The sequence below is a fragment of the Danio aesculapii genome, chromosome 15 (assembly GCF_903798145.1).
Source record: "Danio aesculapii chromosome 15, fDanAes4.1, whole genome shotgun sequence".
Classification (NCBI taxonomy): domain Eukaryota; kingdom Metazoa; phylum Chordata; class Actinopteri; order Cypriniformes; family Danionidae; genus Danio; species Danio aesculapii.
In genome coordinates this window covers 1,606,344-1,626,614 of record NC_079449.1, presented here as the reverse complement: position 1 = coordinate 1,626,614, position 20,271 = coordinate 1,606,344, and the positions used below count along the sequence as shown (strand labels likewise).

The window sequence follows — 20,271 nt, the reverse complement described above, 5'->3', positions numbered from 1 at the left end:
AAACTGTGACAACATACCTCATATATACTGTGACAACCACATCTTTATTACACTGTACTGTTATACTGCTAATAATACATGATTGCCAATAGAAATAAAGTGACTGAAAATAAATTGAACTTGTGACTTGAGCAAAGTTGTTCTGACTTTATTTACTGTACAAAAAAACCTTTTATTGAACATATTATATTTTAATTCCCATATGTGATGTGCATGTTCATAACATTTTACTATCAATCAAAATTCGTTGGTAAGTAAACACTGTATGACAATATCCTAATTCCTACATTAAAAGTGAAGAAATTGCATTTACAAACCTTTATAAATATGAAACACACGACATCCGTCAACACATACAAAGCAGCTGGACTAGCATTTGCATATAGTTTCGTCAAAACAGTTTTCATGTGTTAATATGATCACCACAGGAGTATTCTCTAGAGACGTAGGACTTGTTATTGATATGCGAGTAGGAAATATGCTTACGTAAAAGCACACCTGACAGGTTTACCTGGACGAGAAATTGAATGAGTCTGCGTTTTTATGTTCCGTTCTCAGCCAATCACACATCCTACTTAATATTCATGAACCACGCCCAGCGTTTTTAAAGTCTCTTTATTCGCCGACTATCTGACCGTTCAGCGAATCAGATAATGCGAATGGACGGACGTCAGTAAACTTAATTAATATTCATGAGCACAATGAATTGAAAGCAAGTATCTTCCACAAACGTCGATCAGAAAGTTCATAACTGAGCTCGTTCGTCATGGATTTTGATTTGGCCGCAGGTAAACAAATACAATTTACTTTGTTTTCAAAATCTAAAAGTATTAGATAACTGTAATGTTTAATTAAGTATAAAACACACGCGGTTTTCTGTCAATCTACTTCTTTTCCAGCTGTTGGAGACGAAGAGGTGAAGAAGAAGGAGGGTAAACAAGTGGAAGGAATCTTTGGAAAGAAGGATAAGGATAAAGACAAGAGCAAAGACAAGGTAATGCGTGTGTGTTATAACCTATTTATAAACAGAACCAACAGAATCACAGGAAAACAAATAATGAGGATAATATGAGGCGTCTGTGAAGCATCATATGAGTGGAATTCTTTTATAACCACACATACTGAATATGAAGTATTTAAGTTTATAAGATCAGACCTTAACAGCAATTATTGGTCCCTAGAACGTTCCTGGGAACGTTATTTTATGGTTGCAGTATAAAATAACCTTAAAAGAATGTTTCCTTAACGTTAGTTTTAGGTTATATATTTAAAAAAAACTGACCTTAGGATAATGTTATGTGTTTTCTGGGGAGAACTTTGCATATGGAAATATTGCAGTGTCAGATCCTGAGCCACAGAATTTTAATAATCATGATTTGAGTCACATTTAGGTGGATCATTCATTAATGTCATGCATTCATATGCTCAAATAAACACCTTTTATTTACCCTTTAAGCCAATCGATACATTTAACAGAAAGGATTTAATGAGGTTGAAGTCCCTCAAGCTCAAAATATGTGATATTATTTTTAATGCATGTAATTTTATATTGGGTTTCAGAGTGACTCTAAGCATAAGGATAAAGATAAGGATAAAAAACACAAGGAGCACAAAGACAAGCACAAAGATAAAGAACATAAAGACAAAGACAAGAAGAAGAAGAAGGACAAGGAACACAAGAAGAAAGACGGTGGAAAGTCCTCCTCTTCCTCCAGCGATTCGGTAATATTTCTGCTTTTATATTATCATATTTTCAGTGATATTATTTGTAACTTTAATTGTATTTATGTATTTGTGCAGTGTTATTGTACATTTGATCATTAAAACCATAAAGCATAGTTTAATTCATGTGTAACCTTGCTCTACTGTATTCATCAATGCTTTTGAAAGGTTTATAAGATGCAGATGCACTCCACTACAATATCTAAAATTATGAATATTTTCCAAATAGAGCTATTCATTTTATTATACTCAATATTGCAATATGTATGGCGAAAAATATATATATATATATTGCAATGTCAATTTTTTCCAGTATCGTGCAGCTCTAGTTTTAATGCACATGCTGTAATAATGCATGGGTGGAATCCTAATGTATCAGTGTAAGGAGCAAAGTTTGTATTGGGAGTGAGCTGTTGTGCATTTATTACATTGATTGCATATGTGAAGCTGCTGGCAGACAGACTCTTAGATGTAGATATGGATATAGAGGCGGAAGGCACAGGGTTGAACCATCGACCTTCTTGTGTGAGGCCACAGTGCAAACCACTAGATCATATACATATAAATCTTGTCAGGCATATTTAAAGCACTGACTTATTAAAGGCAAAATATGCAAGATTTGTTTCATTAAAATATGCAAAAATATATGTTGCTGACTTGTGTACTCGTACTTAAGGTTTTGAAGAATGTTCAAATCTATAAAAATAAGCCATTTTAACTAAGGAAGCTCAGATCGATCGGCTGAAGATCGGTAATCCAGCCTGATCTCACGAGAAAACGTAAGTATTTTACGTTTTGTCAGTTTAGTGGCTAATTCGTACGAAGTCGTACGAGTTAAGTTCGTACAAAACTGTACGATTTTAAAAAGGAGGCGTGGCACCTAACCCCACCCCTAAACCCAATCGTCATTGGGGGATGAGCAAATCGTACTATATTGTATGAATTAAATCGTACGAATTCATACAAATTAGCCACTAAATCAAAAAGTTACGAATTGCCGTGAGATTGTGTTGGGCAATCCCATTTAATGACTCGATCGGTACTCACCAATCTGACCGATCTCATGAACCGATCGCAGTTGTTTGTTTACGAGTTTACAAACAGAGGAAGACGCACAAGTGCTCCCATATATTATACATAGCCTAAGCCGAAGTAAAATGAATGAATGAATTGTTTTCTGTAAAGCTGCTTCTGGCCATGACATGTTCACATCTAAATGGTTATTAGAGATGTGTTTAAGGTATTATATGCAGCATCCTTAATTTATTCCCTTAGGGAAGGTAAGATCTTCCCTTAAGATTCATACTTAGAGGGAAAATGTGCTTAATGCATTATAAAACTTGAAGCATCAGAATCGGTACTCAGTATCGGCCTATCACCATGACAAGGAGTAGGTACTCTGTATCGGCCTATCACCATGACAAGGAGTAGGTACTCTGTATCGGCCTATCACCATGACAAGGAGTAGGTACTCTGTATCGGCCTATCACCATGACAAGGAATCGGTACTCTGTATCGGGCTGTCACCATGACAAGGAATCGGTACTCGGTATCGGCCTGTCACCATGACAAGGAATCGGTACTCAGTATCGGCCTATCACCATGACAAGGAATCGGTACTCTGTATCGCCCTATCATCATGACAAGGAATCGGTACTCGGTATCGGCCTATCACAATGACAAGGAATCGGTACTCGGTATCGGCCTATCACAATGACAAGGAATCGGTACTCGGTATCGGCCTGTCACCATGACAAGGAATCGGTACTCAGTATCGGCCTATCACCATGACAAGGAATCGGTACTCGGTATCGGCCTGTCACCATGACAAGGAATCGGTACTCAGTATCGGCCTATCACAATGACAAGGAATCGGTACTCTGTATCGGCCTGTCACCATGACAAGGAATCGGTACTCAGTATCGGCCTATCACCATGACAAGGAATCGGTACTCAGTATCGGCCTATCACCATGACAAGGAATCGGTACTCAGTATCGGCCTATCACCATGACAAGGAGTAGGTACTCTGTATCGGCCTATCACCATGACAAGGAATCGGTACTCTGTATCGGGCTGTCACCATGACAAGGAATCGGTACTCGGTATCGGCCTGTCACCATGACAAGGAATCGGTACTCAGTATCGGCCTATCACCATGACAAGGAATCGGTACTCTGTATCGCCCTATCATCATGACAAGGAATCGGTACTCGGTATCGGCCTATCACAATGACAAGGAATCGGTACTCGGTATCGGCCTATCACAATGACAAGGAATCGGTACTCGGTATCGGCCTGTCACCATGACAAGGAATCGGTACTCAGTATCGGCCTATCACCATGACAAGGAATCGGTACTCGGTATCGGCCTGTCACCATGACAAGGAATCGGTACTCAGTATCGGCCTATCACAATGACAAGGAATCGGTACTCGGTATCGGCCTGTCACCATGACAAGGAATCGGTACTCAGTATCGGCCTATCACCATGACAAGGAATCGGTACTCGGTATCGGCCTGTCACCATGACAAGGAATCTGTACTCAGTATCGGCCTATCACCATGACAAGGAATCGGTACTCCGGTATCGGCCTATCACCATGACAAGGAATCGGTACTCGGTATAGGCCTATCACCATGACAAGGAATCGGTACTCGGTATCGGCCTATCACCATGACAAGGAATCGGTACTCTGTATCGGCCTATCACCATGACAAGGAATTGGTACTCAGTATCGGCCTATCACCATGACAAGGAATCGGTACTCAGTATCGGCCTGTCACCATGACAAGGAATCGGTACTCCGGTATCGGCCTATCACCATGACAAGGAATCGGTACTCGGTATAGGCCTATCACCATGACAAGGAATCGGTACTCTGTATCGGCCTATCACCATGACAAGGAATCGGTACTCAGTATCGGCCTATCACCATGACAAGGAATTGGTACTCTGTATCGGCCTATCACCATGACAAGGAATCGATACTCTGTATCGGCCTGTCCCCATGACAAGGAATCGGTACTCAGTATCGGCCTATCACAATGACAAGGAATCGGTACTCGGTATCGGCCTGTCACCATGACAAGGAATCGGTACTCAGTATCGGCCTATCACCATGACAAGAAATCGGTACTCGGTATAGGCCTATCACCATGACAAGGAATCGGTACTCGGTATCGGCCTATCACCATGACAAGGAATCGGTACTCCGGTATCATAATTGGAGCACTCCTAATTTTAACTAGTGGGTGTGTTCATGCTAATGATTTCACACCCCCTTAATTTCTGGTTTGACTTTATCAGAATCAGAATCAGAAAGAGCTTTATTGCCAGGTATGTTCACACATACGAGGAATTTGTTTTGGTGACAGAGCTTCTACAGTGCAACAGAATTACAGAGACAGGACAAAAAACAGATAATAAATATATTTTAAAAAATAGAAGTAAGTAGTGAATGCAAATATACAGATTCACAAGTGTATGTACAGCTATATTACTATATACAACGTTATATGTGCAGCTGTTATGTGCAAATTGGCATGTAAAGTGTGTTGTTAAATAAGTGTATATGTGTATAAAAGTGTATAGCAAGTAGTGATGTTGGTTCCAAAATTATTATCATCAAGTGTTCATGAGATGGATTGCCTGAGGGAAGAAACTGTTTCTGTGTCGGGCTGTTCTGGTGCGCAGTGCTCTGTAGCTTCACCCAGAAGGTAACAGTTCAAAGAGGCAGTGTGCTGGGTGTGAGGGGTCCAGAGTGATTTTGGCAGCCCTTCTGCTCGCTCTGGGTAAGTACAGTTCTTAGGAAGGGTTGTGCCAGTGATTCGCTTAGCAGTCTGAACTATTCGACGTAGTCTTTGGAGGTCGTATTTAGTAGCTGAGCTAAACCAGACAGTAATTGATGTGCAGATGACTGATTCAATGATGGAGGTGTAGAACTGTTTCAGCAGCTCTTTTGGGAGGTTAAACTTCCTCAGCTGACGAAGAAAGTTCCTTGTTTTTCATAGAAAACAAGGAAACCCCAAACAGGCAACAAGTTTTTCACTCCTCTAAAACATACAAATTCCATAGGTTTGCAGATATTTGAGAAACATGCTAAGTGAATGTATTTCTTTATTTGGGGTCCGTTCTTCATATGTGGATTACTCAATTAGCTGCATTTGGTTATTGAGGATTCGACACTATCCATGATCGTTTTGTTCTTCAAACAAAATCGTTTAGCTAACTCAAACAATCATCTCGCTCTCACATTACCCCTGTACTCCAACAGTTACACTGTTTGCCTGTTAAGTCACGCATCGATTTTAAAACCTTGATTTTAACTTATAAAGCTGTTCATGGTTCTGCTCCTGATTATATATGTGATCTTATATCTACCTCCTCTTCCTCTTGTAATCTACGTTCCGCTTCGGGGCTCACCTTGTTTCAGCCTCGTTGCAAACTTGGCACCATGGGAGGTTGGGCATTCTCTTATCGTGCACCTAAATTGTGGAAGGGTCTCCCCACAAACATCAGAAACGCCAGTTCCCTGGACTGTTTTAAGAGACTTCTTTTTATTATTGCTTATAACTTATGAGGCTTTCTTTTAATATGTATTTTTATCATTATTATTATTCTTACTTTTTTGTGTATTTCCAGCCTGATCTCACGGGAAAACGTTTAACCCCACCCCTAAACCCAACCGTCATTGGCGAATGAGCAAATCGTACTAAATTGTACGAGTTAGATCGTACAAATTCATACGAATTAGCCACAAAATCAAGAAATAACGAATTGCCGTGAGATTGTGTTGGTATTTCATGTTCTTCTGTGTTTTGATGCTCTTGTTAGCACTTTGAGTCTGAGAAAAGCGCAATCTAAATCACATTTATTATTATTATTATTATTATTATTATTATTAAAACTCATCCGAGAGTTCTGTCATAGCATTTGTTTTGGTAGCTGAAAGTGTGTACCAGATGCTGATATCTTCTGACAGTAGTAGCTATATAGACTTGAGAGTATTGTAAATAGTTAAAATAATATAAATAATATGTAAAAAAAATATGTTTAAAATAATATGTTTAAAAAAAGGATGCCCTTCCAGCCGCTACTCAGTACTGGGAAACACCCACACACTCATTCACACACACACACTCATACACTACAGTAAATTTAGTTCATCAATTCCCCTATAGGGCATGTGTTTGGACTGCGAGGGAAACCGGAGCACCCGGAGAAAACCCACGCCAACATGAGGAGAACATGCAAACTCCACACAGAAATAACAACTGATCCAGCTGGGGCTCAAACCAGCAACCTTCTTGCTGTGAGGCGATCATGCTACTCACTGCGCCACCGTGACATCATCCAATCCTACATTCTGCACCTTTAATATGCGTGTTTTATTTGCCTGTATTTATTTGATCTGCTCTCAATGCTGCAGGTGTGAGAGACTGCTGTGTGACACTGTGCTGCCTTTGAGTGCTCTGAGGTCGGGGAGAGACCGACGGCATCACACGCAGCTCGTTGCGAAGAGTAACGTTAGGAACGGTACAGCACAGACACACGAGAGTTTCTAAAAATCTCCAGTAACACCTAAAAACATTTGCTAGTCGCTTTTTTGAAAATGTAGTACAAGCGGGGTCTAAAAAAAGTCACTAAGTTATCAACACTGGCTGGTAGTGTATTGATTGAACCGCTCACACCTCGCGCGTGTGTAATAAGGAAGGATTGTTCCATTATTCATGGGGGCCCCATTTTTTAAAAAAAAATTAATAATGTTAAAATCTTAACAGTTATAGACAGATTTTTACAACATGTGATCGAAAATTTATATAAGAGCTATGTGATTAATATAGGCTTCTTGACATTGGTCGCCGCCCCCTAATTCCTTAGGGCCCTAAGCGGCTGCCTACCTCAGTTATTGGTCCGCCCAATTGATCTGATATAAGTCCGCCCCTGCATACAGCTCTGGATAACTCGAAACAGCAACCGCTCTCTCCTCCATCTTTAAAAGTCTTCGTAGTTATCTTGACAGCACAAACACTGCTACCACCTTAGTGGAAACCCCGCCTCTACTTTAATTTGATTAGGCAATTTAAAAAAAATCACATAGAAACTACTGACGTAGTTAGCTTTTTTTTTTCTCAGAGTTGACTTTTTTCAACTGAAATTGCACAGAGTTCAACGGCTAAAACGCAAGACGCAGCAGATGGTTAAAAAGTTAGACACGGCTTTAGAAAACCATTTTAAAAGACACCTCATCACAGAAAGTGCATTCGGTGTGATCGGCCCCTTACTCTGCTTCACACTATCATGATAATAAGTGTTGAATACTTCAACATGATATATGCAGGAGTCCTGTAGGATGATGAAGACCACAACTCCCATAATTCCACACTTAAAATACACATTTGTTTGTTGTGAACACACGCCATCTAGTGGAGAAAAGTGCACACTGTGCCTTTAAACTAAGCAACTATTCTTATCAGTAAGATATTATCAGCCTGTTTATCAGCTAGTTGAATATCTATCTATCTGTCTGTCTGTCTGTCTGTCTGTCTATCTATCTATCTATCTATCTATCTATCTATCTATCTGTCTGTCTGTCTGTCTGTCTGTCTATCTATCTATCTATCTATGCAATCTTGTTATATTTTGCATATTTTGTTATCAAATACCGTATGCTACAGTATTTTTCATAAGAGTGAAAGCTGATATTGTTCTCATTTCTTTTGTTTTTTAGGACTGAAGCTGAAGACCTGAGTTTTGGACCGGGACTTCCTGACACACTGTAATGTTTTCAGTCAAAAAATCATGGAAATGGCATTATATCATGGAAATGTATTGATTTTATGTATGTTAACTAGTATGTCATATCACCTATAATGTATGTATCACATTTGAATATACCATGCACAACACAATGTTCAAACTGTGACAACATACCTCATATATACTGTGACAACCACGTCTTTATTACACTGTACTGTTATACTGCTAATAATACATGATTGCCAATAGAAATAAAGTGACTGATAATAAATTGAACTTGTGACTTGAGCAAAGTTGTTCTGACTTTATTTACAGTACAAAACACCTTTTATTGAACATATTATATCATATTTTAATTCCCATATGTGATGTGCATGTTCATAACATTTTACTATCAATCAAAACTCCTTGTTTAGTGTACACTGTATGATAATATCCTAATTCCTACATTAAAAGTGAAGAAATTGCATTTACAAACTTTTATAAACACGAAACACACGACATCCGTCAACACATACAAAGCAGCTGTACTAGCATTTGCATGTAGTTTCGTCAAAACAGTTTTCATGTGTTAATATGATCACTACATGAGTATTCTCTAGAGACGTAGGACTTGTTATTGAAATGTGAGTAGGAAATATGCTTACGTAAAAGCACACCTGACAGGTTTACCTGGACGAGAAATTGCTGAATGAGTGTGCACTTTTATGTTCAGTTCTCAGCCAATCACACATCCTACTTAATATTCATGAACCACGCCCAGCGTTTTTAAAAATTCTTCATTCGCCGACTAACTGTCGCTCACTGACCGTTCAGCGAATCAGATGGACGGACGTCTGTAAACCTAATTAATATTCATGAGCACAACGAATTGAAAACGGATATCTTCCACAAACGTCGATCAGAAAGTTCATTACTGAGCTCGTTCATCATGGATTTGGCCGCAGGTAAACAAATACAATTTACTTGGTTTTCAAAATCTAGAAGTATTAGATAACCGTAATGTTTAATTAAGTGTAAAACACACGCGGTTTTCTCTCAATCTACTTCTTTATCCAGCTGTTGGAGATGGAGAGGTGAAGAAGAAGGAGGGTAAACAAGTGGAAGGAATCTTTGGAAAGAAGGATAAGGATAAAGACAAGAGCAAAGACAAGGTAATGTGTGTGTGTTATAACCTATTTATAAACAGAACCAACAGAATCACAGGAAAGCAAAATAATGAGGATAATATGAGGCGTTTGTGAAGCATCATATGAGTGGTCCAGGTTTATTCCTTCATAATCGCACATACTGAATATCGAAAGTATTTATATTTATAAGACAGGCTCGTAGCCATCCTGATGAAAGCGATAGTTCTTTTTTTGTCAAAAAGTGAACCTTTTTGCAGTTATTCGACTCATTGAGATGTAAATACAGCATTTGAGTGACATTTTAAGCATTATTATTAGCTGGATTAGCTTGTCGGATGGTCATCATAACCACACTTTTTGATGTGCCAAAAATATTTCCTAAAGATTTAGATTAAAGAAATATAAAATACTAATTTGTTACATCATATATCATTAGAAAAAATAGGAATCTGCTCAATTTTTAAATTAGAAACTGTTGTCTATTGTCATTTATTAGGCAAATAACACACTGAGCAGCACATTCAACCTTCCTGTGTCAGAATCTGGCCATTTGAATAATAAAACACCTTAATAATTTTCATGGATAACAACAGAAGCCTAATTAGTATTCAAATTAATTTTAATATAGGCCACTTTTGGCACTTCACACCTTTTTATTGGCATTTTTTGTTTCAAGAAAGAGGTCCAAGATGTAGAATAAACATTACTAAATGTTTTCTCTGTTTAACAACAATACAGGAGGTCAGTAGTGAAAGATGACTTCGCATATGTCAGATTGTGTGTTTCCTTACTGTTATTCACCTCATTTTCTGTTTAATTATGAGATTTACATCATATATCGTTAGAAAAAAATAGGAATCTGTTCAAGTTTTAGATTAAAAACTGTAGACTATTGTCATTTATTAGGCAAATAACAAACTGAGCAGCACATTCAACTTGTCAGTAAGGGGTGGGTCTTTTGAACCACCCAAACCAGCCCTGTAGGATCATGCCTTCTTGGTTATTGTATAATCGCAAAATAAAATAACCTTAAAATAAAGTTCCTTTAACGTTAGGTTTTGGTTACTATTGTTATTTTTACTTTGCAAATGGAAATATTGCAGTGTTAGAGATGCTTTCATAATATCATTTGAGACACATTTAAGTGGATCGTTCTCAAATAAACACCAAAATAACCTTTTATTTAGCCTTTAAATCATTTGATATATATTTAATAGCATTAGTATTAAGGATTTAATGAGGTTTTTAAGACTTTAAAAGTCCATCAAGCACAAAATATGTGATGTTATATAATTAATGTGATATTATTTGTAATGCATGTCATGTTATGTTGGGTTTCAGAGTGACTCTAAGCATAAGGATAAAGATAAGCACAAAGATAAAGAACATAAAGACAAAGACAAGAAGAAGAAGAAGGACAAGGAACACAAGAAGAAAGACGGTGGAAAGTCCTCTTCCTCCAGTGATTCGGTAATATTTCTGCTTTTTAATACAGCTTCAATGCATATGCTGTTATAATGCATGGGTGGAATCTGAATGTATCAGTGTAAGGAGCAAAGTTTGGATTGGGAGTGAGCTGTTGTGCATTTATTACATTAGTTGCATATGTGAAGCTGCTGGCAGACAGACTCATACAGGAGATGTAGATATGGAGATAGAGCCTGAAGGCACAGGGTTGGGCTCCATGAATGAAAGATAGCAGCGTCTCATAAAACAGGTTGATCTACAGGTGTGGTCCGTCTGTTTTGGTGCACTCTAAAAAAATGCTGGGTTCACATAACTCAACATTGACGGTCGTTGGGTCAAATATGGACAAACCCAACCCTGGGGCTCAAAAACGTATATGGATAAACCCAATAGTGATTTTAAAGTATAATTTAAACCTAATTTTTCCAAAGTTAACACAATTGTTGGGTCAAATATGGACAAAACCAACTATTGGGTTAAAAAGTGTCATGTATATAAACAAACCCAATTGTTGTACTAAAAATGTCATTCAAATTGAACTGGAAAAAAATCACCACCAATGTTGGGTCAAATATGGACAAACCCAACCCTTGGGCTCAAAAACGTGTAAGGACAAACCCAATGGTAGGGTTATAAAGTATCATTTTAATTCAATTTTTAAATGTTAACACAATCGTTGGGTCAAATATGGACTAACACAACTGTTTGATTAAAAGTTTAATTTATATAAACCCAGTGGTTGTATCAAAAATTTTAATTCAAATTGAATTTGTTAAAAAAATGACCACCAATGTTGGGTCAAATATAGACAAACCCAACTGTTTGGTTTGAAAGTGTCATTTGTAAAAAATTATCACCAACTTTGGGTCAAATATGGACAAACCCAACTATTGGATTAAAAACGTATATGGATAAACCCAATGGTGATTATAAAGTATAATTTAAACTTAATTTTTCCAAAGTTAACACAATTGTTGGGTCAAATATGGACAAACCCAACTATTGGATTAAAAACGTATATGGATAAACCCAATGGTGATTATAAAGTATAATTTAAACTTAATTTTTCCAAAGTTAACACAATTGTTGGGTCAAATATGGACAAAACCAACTGTTGGGTTAAAAGTTGTCATTTAGAAAAAAAAAAAAATTAGCACCAATGTTGGGTTGAAAATGGACAAACTCAACCATTGGGTTAAAAAATGTATACTGTAAGGACAAACCCAATGGTAGGATTAAAAATTATAGTGTACATTTATATTAAAAAGTTAACACAATCATTGGGTCAAGTATGGACAAACCCAACTGTTGAGTTAAATAGTGTCATTTATATGAACAAACCCAGTGGTAGGATTAAAAAGTATAATGTAAATTTATATTTAAAAAGTTAACACAATCATTGGGTCAAATATGGACAAACCCAACTGCGGGGTTAAATACTTTCATTTGTAAAAAAAAATTACCACCGTTGTTGGGTTGAATATGGACAAACTCAAACATTGGGTTAAAAATTATATGGACAAACCCAGTGGTAGGATTAAAAAAGTATAAAGTAAATTTAATTTAAAAGGTTAACACAACTGTTTGGTCGAATATGGACAAACACAACTGTTGGGTTAGAAAGTGTCATTTATTTGAACAAACTCTATGGTTTGATTAAAAAAAATGTAATTCAAATTGAATTGGAAAAAAATTACCACCAATGCAGGGTCAAATATGGGCAAACCCAACCCTTGGGTCAAAAAACGTTTATGGACAAACCAAATGGTAGGATTAAAAAGTATCATTTAAATTTAATTTAAAAAGTTAACACAATTATTGGGTCAAATATGGACAAACACAGCTGCTGGGTTAAAAAAATCTCTTTTATATGAACAACCTAATGGTTGGATTAAGAAGTGTAATTCAGATTGAACTGGAAAAAATGGGTTGGATATGGGCAAACACAACCATTGGGTTAAAAAGTGTCATTTAATTTGAATTGTACAAATTAACCCACCATTAGGCCAAATATGGAAAAACTGGAATTTAAAATTATTATAAAATTACTCATAATTGGGTCAAATATGGACAAACCCAACTGTTGGGTTAAAAAGTATCATTTAAATGTAATTGTAGAAATGCTTCACCATTGGGTCAATTATGGACAAATCCAACCATTGGGTTAAAAAGGGTCAGTTGAATTTAGTTATAAAAATTAACCAATCATTGGGATAAAACCCAAATTGACAAACCCAACAGTTTGGTAAAAAAGTAACTCACCATTGGGTCAAATATGGATAAAGCCATCATTGGGTTAAAAAGTGTCATTTAAATCAAATAATAAAAATGCATCCAACATAATTTTTTCATCGATTTACCACAACCCAGCTTTTTTTAGAGTGCAGGAATGTGTTTCAGTTGTGCAGGCAGCTGTTATTATTAATCAGGTTCTTCTGGAAAGTTTTACTGTGATTTGTTCTCATCCTACACAACATTCCAGCAGCGAGACCTCAATTACCACACACAAGACACACACTCACACACTCTGAGACACACCCAGATGACACAGGCCAAAATACCTGCACACACACACACACGCACACACACACACACACACACACTGAACACACACACACACACACTGTTATTTTATTAAGCAAAACAATAAACTGCTTTGCCAGTTTAGATCGTATCAGTGTGGGAAAGTAATGCTGGTTACCCAGCAAGAAGATCGCTGGTTTGAGCCCCGGCTGGGTGAGTTGGCATTTCTGTGTGGAGTTTGCATGTTCTCCCCGTGTTGTTGTGGGTTTCCTCCGGGTGCTCCGGTTTCCCCCACAGTCCAAACACATGCACTACAGGGGAATTGATGAACTAAATTGACCGTAGTGTGTGTGTGTGTGTGTGTGTGTGTGTGTGTGTGTGTGTGTGCGTGTGTGTGTGTGTGTGTGTGTGTGTGTGTGAATGAGTGTGTATGGGTGTTTCTCAATACTGGGTTGTGGCTAAAAGGACATCCCCTGTGTAAAACATATGCCAGAATAGTTAGCGGTTCATTCTGCTGTGGCGACCCCTGATAAATAAGGGACTAAGCCGAAGGAATGAATGAATTCTTTCAACATGTAAATGTATTAAATTGAATTTAATATTTATAAAACTTCCACAAATTACAATTAAAATATTTCTAGAATGTAAAATTATTTTATTTTATTTTATTTTACACTTAAACCAACACTTAACTTCTGAAAAACATCCACAAATGACAAAAAATAAATAAATAAATCCACAAATTAGATCCAGAATGTAAAATTATTTATGTAAATTGTTTTATTGTTATTTTATATAGACAGAAGATGCCAGACTGAGATAATATTAGATATAACTTCTCACTTCTTCTGTTCACACATATTATTTCTTATAATCCTAAAGTTAATGTATTTGAAGCATTTATATTTCGAAAATAATATTATATATAGGTGTCACGGTAGCGCAATGGGTAGCACAATCGCCTGACTGCTAGAAGATCGCTGGTTTGAGTCCCGGCTGAGTCAGTTGGTGTTTCTGTTTGGAGTTTGCATGTTCTCCCAGTGTTGGTGTGGGTTTCCTCCAGGTGCTCCGGTTTCACCCACAGTCCAAACACATGCGCTATAGGGGAATTGGGTGAGCCATAGTGTATGAGTGTGAATGAGCATGTATGGGTGTTTCCCAGCTGGAAGGTCATCCGCTGTGTAAAACATATGCTGCATAAGTTGGCGGTTCATTCCGCTGTGGCGACGCTTGATTAATAAATGGACTAAGCTGAAAATAAAGTGAACGAATGAATATTATTAGATATTATTTTCATAATACACTCTAATATGTAGTTGGACGTGCAAGTAAAGGCATGTTTAATGAGGAAAAGCACTCCAAATTCCTGAACATAATAAAAAAGTCCTAAAAATAGGATGGACTTGAGAATGTGCAGTGTTTATTATTATTCAGCACGTCTGCTGGTGTTGAGGATCATTTGTAGGCGACTCATGGAGAACATTACAGTGTGCCAGTGATGAGCGGTTGTGTATGTGTGTGTGTGTGTGTCTCTCACACTGAGTCTGCAGAGGAGTGGAGGTGTGCACTTTAATACTAATACAGCTGATAAGAGCCTCACACGGGCCTCACAAAAATACAGTTATATATAGGGGACACTTTTCTCTCTCTCTCTGGACTTTGTGTCTTTAAAATATCAGCTGTAAACATCAGAAAACATACAGAATTTGAATTATTATACTGCTATTTTGTTTAATTTAATTTAATTTAAAAATAATTAATTTTAAGCTTAAAGCAACGGTTTACCTCTGAAAAACATCCACAAATTACATGTATTATTATTATTCCCTAAAATGTTGCATTTTTAAATTTGATTTAATTTGGTTTTATTTAATTTGGTTTTATTTAATTTGGTTTTATTTAATTCAATTTAATTTTATTTTTAAAGTAGCTGTAAATTAAATAAACATCTGCAAAATTACATATATTATAACCCAAAAATGTTGCAATTTTTATTTTATTTCATTATTTTATTTTATATTGAATCCTAAAAGCAACAGTTAACTTCTGTAAATGTGAATTACCTCATCATTTAATATCAAATTTAGATAACATCTACAAATTACACTTAAAATGCTCCCAGAATGTAAAATTGTTTTTATTTTATTTTATTTTAAATCCTTAAAGCAACGCTGATCTCCTGTAAATGTGAATTCTGGCATCATTTAGTTAAACAAAAATACTAATCAGAATCAGAGGAAAGAGCTTTATTGCCAGGTTTGTTCACACATACGAGGAATTTGTTTTCATGACAGAGCTTCTACAGTGCAACAGGATTACAGAGACAGGACAACAAACAGATCATAAATATATTTTAAAACATACAAGTAAGTAGTGAATGCGAATATACAAATAGACAAGCGTATGTACAGCGATATTACTATATACAACGTTATGTGTGCAGCTGTTATGTGCAAATTGGCATGTAAAGTGTTGTTAAATAAGTGTATATGTGTATAAAAGTGTATAGCAAGTAGTGATGTTGGTTCCACAATTATTATCATCAAGTGTTCATGAGATGGATTGCCTGAGGGAAGAAACTGTTTCTGTGTCGGGCTGTTCTGGTGCGCAGTGCTCTGTAGCGTCCACCAGAAGGTAACAGTTCAAAGAGGCAGTGTGCTGGGTGTGAGGGGTCCAGAGTGATTTTGGCAGCCCTTCTGCTCGCTCTGGATAAGTACAGTTCTTGGGGAGTAGGAAGGGTTGTACCAGTGATTCGCTCAGCAGTCCGAACTCTTCGACGTAGTCTTTGGAGATCGTATTTAGTAGCTCAGCTAAACCAGACAGTTATTGATGTGCAGATGACTGATTCAATGATGGAGGTGTAGAACTGTTTCAGCAGCTCCTTTGGGAGGTTAAACTTCCTCAGCTGATGAAGAAAGTACAGCCTCTGTTGAGCTTTTTTGACAATGGAGTCAATGTGAGTGTCCCACTTCAGGTCCTGAGAGATGGTGGTGCCCAGGAACCTGAATGACTCCACTGCTGCCACAATGCTAATTAGTTATTTAGTTATTAGCTATTTAAGTACAACAAAGTACAAATTAGTTATTTAAGTTCAACAAAAATACAAAAGATAATATATTATAATATATTTGGCTGGATTTGGCTACAAAGGGAGGTTCGGTGGAAGAGCCAACCAGTTGAAAGACAAACCATAACATAGAGTTGGGTGGTGGTCAGCAGGAGTAGATCCAGAACGCTGGATCTGCTGTCGAGCCCTCCCGAGGTGTCATGGGCTTAAATCGGTGAAACACCAAGGAAAGGGGGGTGCCCATCTGAGGACCGGCTGTAACCACCAACCTTTTATAGAGTACATCCCTAACTCCCTAACTGGTGCTAAAGGAACAAAGGAGGGGGGAATTATGGCACTGGCCCACAGTTGGTGCAGGGCAGAGTACCTGTAAAGGTGGGCCAGTTGCGATGATCATCGTATTTTGCATAAAATACTCCAAACTTGTAAAATGATTTCATTTTTAAAAATTCTAATTAAATGACATTTTATTGAATTATTTAATCAAAATCTTAAAGCAGGCAGTATGGTGGCTCAGTGGTTAGCACTGTTGCCTCACAGCAAGAAGGTCACTGGTTCGAGCCTCGGCTGCATGGGTCAGTTGGCATTTCTGTGTGGAGTCTGCATGTTCTCTCCATGTTTCCTTTAGGTGCTCCGGTTTCCCCCACAGTCCAAACACAAATTGTTTGTGTGTGAATGAGAGTGTATGGGTGTTTCCCAGTGGTGGGTTGCAAATAGAAGGGCATCCGCTGCGTAAAGTAAATGCTGGATAAGTTGGCGGTTTATTTTATTTTATTTTATTTTATTTTAACACTTAAAACATGCAACAAAACACAAATAAAATTCAATTGCTTTTGGATTAATGTGAAATTTTTTAATGAAAATTAAAAAAAATGTCATTTATTTTGAAAAACTTAAAGCAACATAACTCCTGCAAATGTAAATTCTGAAATCTTTTAATTAAAAAATTTGAAAACCTCCACAAATTACAGATAAATCCACAAATTACAGATCACTTTCAGGATGTAAAATTACTTTTATTTACTTTAATTTATTATTATTTAATTTTAAAGCAACTTCACTCCTGTAAATGCAAATTCTGACATCATTTAATGAAAAAATTACAACAAAAACACAAATTAGAATTCATATTTTGCATTAAAATAATGCCATTAATTAAATTAAATTAAATAAAAAATGTAAATTTAGATGTTTTAATTAGAAAATTAGAAAACATCCACAAATTACAAATTACAATCAGGATGCAAAATTACTTATTTTTTTTATTTAATTTTATTTAATTTTATTTAATTTTATTATTTTATTTTATTTTATTTTATTTTATTTTATTTTATTTTATTTTATTTTATTATTTCATTTTATTTTATTATTTTATTATTTTATTTTATTATTTTATTTTATTATTTTATTTTATTATTTCATGTTATTTTATTATTTTATTTTATTATTTTATTTTATTTTATTATTTTATTTTATTTTATTATTTTATTTTATAATTTTATTTTATTTTATTTTATTATTTTATTTTGTTTATTATTTTATTTTATTTTATTATTTTATTATTTTATTTTATTTTATTATTTTATTTTATTATTTTATTTTATTATTTTTTTATTTCATTATTTTATTTTATTATTTTATTTTATTATTTTATTTTATTTGATTTTATTTTGTTTATTATTTTATTTTATTATTTTATTTTATTTATTTTATTTTATTATTTTATTTTATTATTTTATTTTATTTTATTATTTTATTTTATTTTTTTATTTTATTATTTTATTTTATTTTTATTATTTTATTTATTATTTTATTTATTTATTTATTTATTTTTTATTATTTTATTTTATTTTATTTTATTGTTTTATTTTATTTTATTTTATTTTATTTTATTTATTTTATTTTATTTTATTTTATTTTATTTTATTTTATTTTATTTTATTTTATTTTATTTTATTTTATTTTATTTTATTTTATTATTTTTTAAAGCAACTTAACTCCTGTAAATGCAAAGTCTGACATCATTTAATTAAAAAATACAACAAAAACACAAATTAGAATTAAATTGCTTTTGGGATAAATGAATGTACAAAACCTTAAAGCAACAGTTAACTCCTGCAAATTCAGACATTTATTTTGTATTTTTTAATGATAGAAAACATCCACAAATTACATTTAAAATCCTCTCAAAACATTTTACTGTCATCATTTCCTCTCTCTCATGTCATTGCAAATGTATATAATATTCAACTGTTTATTTATTTTTTGTTTTCTCTTGTCATTTGACTGATCACAACACTGTACATTTGTAAAATCTTAAATCCACTTCATTTCAAGCTCTTATATTCTGCATTACATCACATTACAACATTATTTCAATGAAGAAACCAATAAACATGAGTTTGGAAAAACACAAGGTTGCATAAATTATATGTATTTTTAGATAAATATCTAAACAATTTTGTCAAGATAAGATCTAATACAAAAAAAATTCAGTGTATTTCATTAGAGTTTGTGTTTATTGTTAAGGATTTTTTTAATAATCCAAAAAACTAACATTTGCTTTACTTTCTGTCTTTTTCATAGGACTAAAGCAAGACCAAAGATTCATCAAGACATCTTCAGGAACACAATGTAAAGCTCTTCATTATATGATTTTTATAGGCAGATGAATGCAATATTTGATGCAGGAGGGAATAATAAATCACATGATGGTTTTGAGCTGTAAAACATCCAGACGTCCACAAGGTGGCGTCACTTACATGCAATAGCTTTATTTTAATCAAACACTGGAAAACCAGAGACTGAGCTTTGTGCTGTGAAAATGCAGTTGTAATAATAAAATCTTGTGTCTGAATTAGTTTTATTCACTTCGTCTTTGTTGATTAGTGAACTGCTATAAAGTCTTTGTGTAAAATGATTTAAGGCTAGTTTAATGCATATATTGGCTTATTTTTAAGTGGTTTGTGTGGATAAATTTGTGCCTTTTTTAGAAATTGCACATTCAGTACCAATTATTTCTTATGATTCTCATTATTACTTATATTATTATTATATATATTCACAGAAAGAGGTAGCAACGAGTTTCGTGTAATCTGAATTAGATAATCAGATTCCTAAAATGAAGTTATTATTATAGGAAATTGCTTTTTAACATACCCATAGTCAATTCATAGTACATTTAATATATTTTTTTAACAATGGCAATAAGTCAAATTAATTTATACTCCTAATTTTATTTCTTCATAATAATCTGCTGCTTAAAGGGTATATAAATTCATAATTCTTCCTGTTTTCATGATAAATAATTGACAATGGGATGCACAAAGGCAATCTGAAATGTAAAAGAAGTCAGGTTATTATTAATAGACTATACATATGTAAAAAAAAATTATGTCATTTTTTGTAATTGTTATTTATTTGACTATTTTTGGGCATAACATGCTATATCAGAGTGTTTCCCAACCCTGTTGCTGAAGGCACACCAACAGTCCACATTTTCAACGTCTCCCTAATCAAACACACCTGAATCCCCTCATTAGAACATAAGAAGAGACTCCAAAACCTGAAGTTAATTAGTCAGGTAAGGGAGACATCCAA

At 35.0% G+C, this 20,271-nt stretch overlaps 2 protein-coding genes across 3 annotated transcripts; both read left to right on the top strand.

Annotated features, from left to right (window-relative positions):
- The first annotated feature begins 678 nt into the window (after positions 1–678).
- On the top strand, positions 679–8,777 carry LOC130241602 (putative uncharacterized protein DDB_G0292636). 2 transcript variants are annotated; one of them, XM_056473478.1, is made up of 5 exons: positions 679–788; positions 900–994; positions 1,561–1,590; positions 1,621–1,722; positions 8,456–8,777. In XM_056473478.1, the coding sequence occupies exons 1-5, from the start codon at positions 767–769 to the stop codon at positions 8,459–8,461; spliced, it is 255 nt and encodes an 84-aa protein (XP_056329453.1). In that variant the 5' UTR covers positions 679–766; the 3' UTR covers positions 8,462–8,777. The 2 variants fall into 2 exon arrangements, with proteins under 2 accessions (XP_056329453.1, XP_056329452.1); XM_056473477.1 differs by having other exon boundaries at positions 1,561–1,722.
- Positions 8,778–9,325: 548 nt separating this feature from the next.
- On the top strand, positions 9,326–19,528 carry wu:fb18f06 (putative uncharacterized protein DDB_G0292636). Its single transcript, XM_056473479.1, has 4 exons — positions 9,326–9,431; positions 9,544–9,638; positions 10,956–11,084; positions 19,258–19,528. The coding sequence occupies exons 1-4, from the start codon at positions 9,416–9,418 to the stop codon at positions 19,261–19,263; spliced, it is 246 nt and encodes an 81-aa protein (XP_056329454.1). The 5' UTR covers positions 9,326–9,415; the 3' UTR covers positions 19,264–19,528.
- Positions 19,529–20,271: the final 743 nt, after the last annotated feature.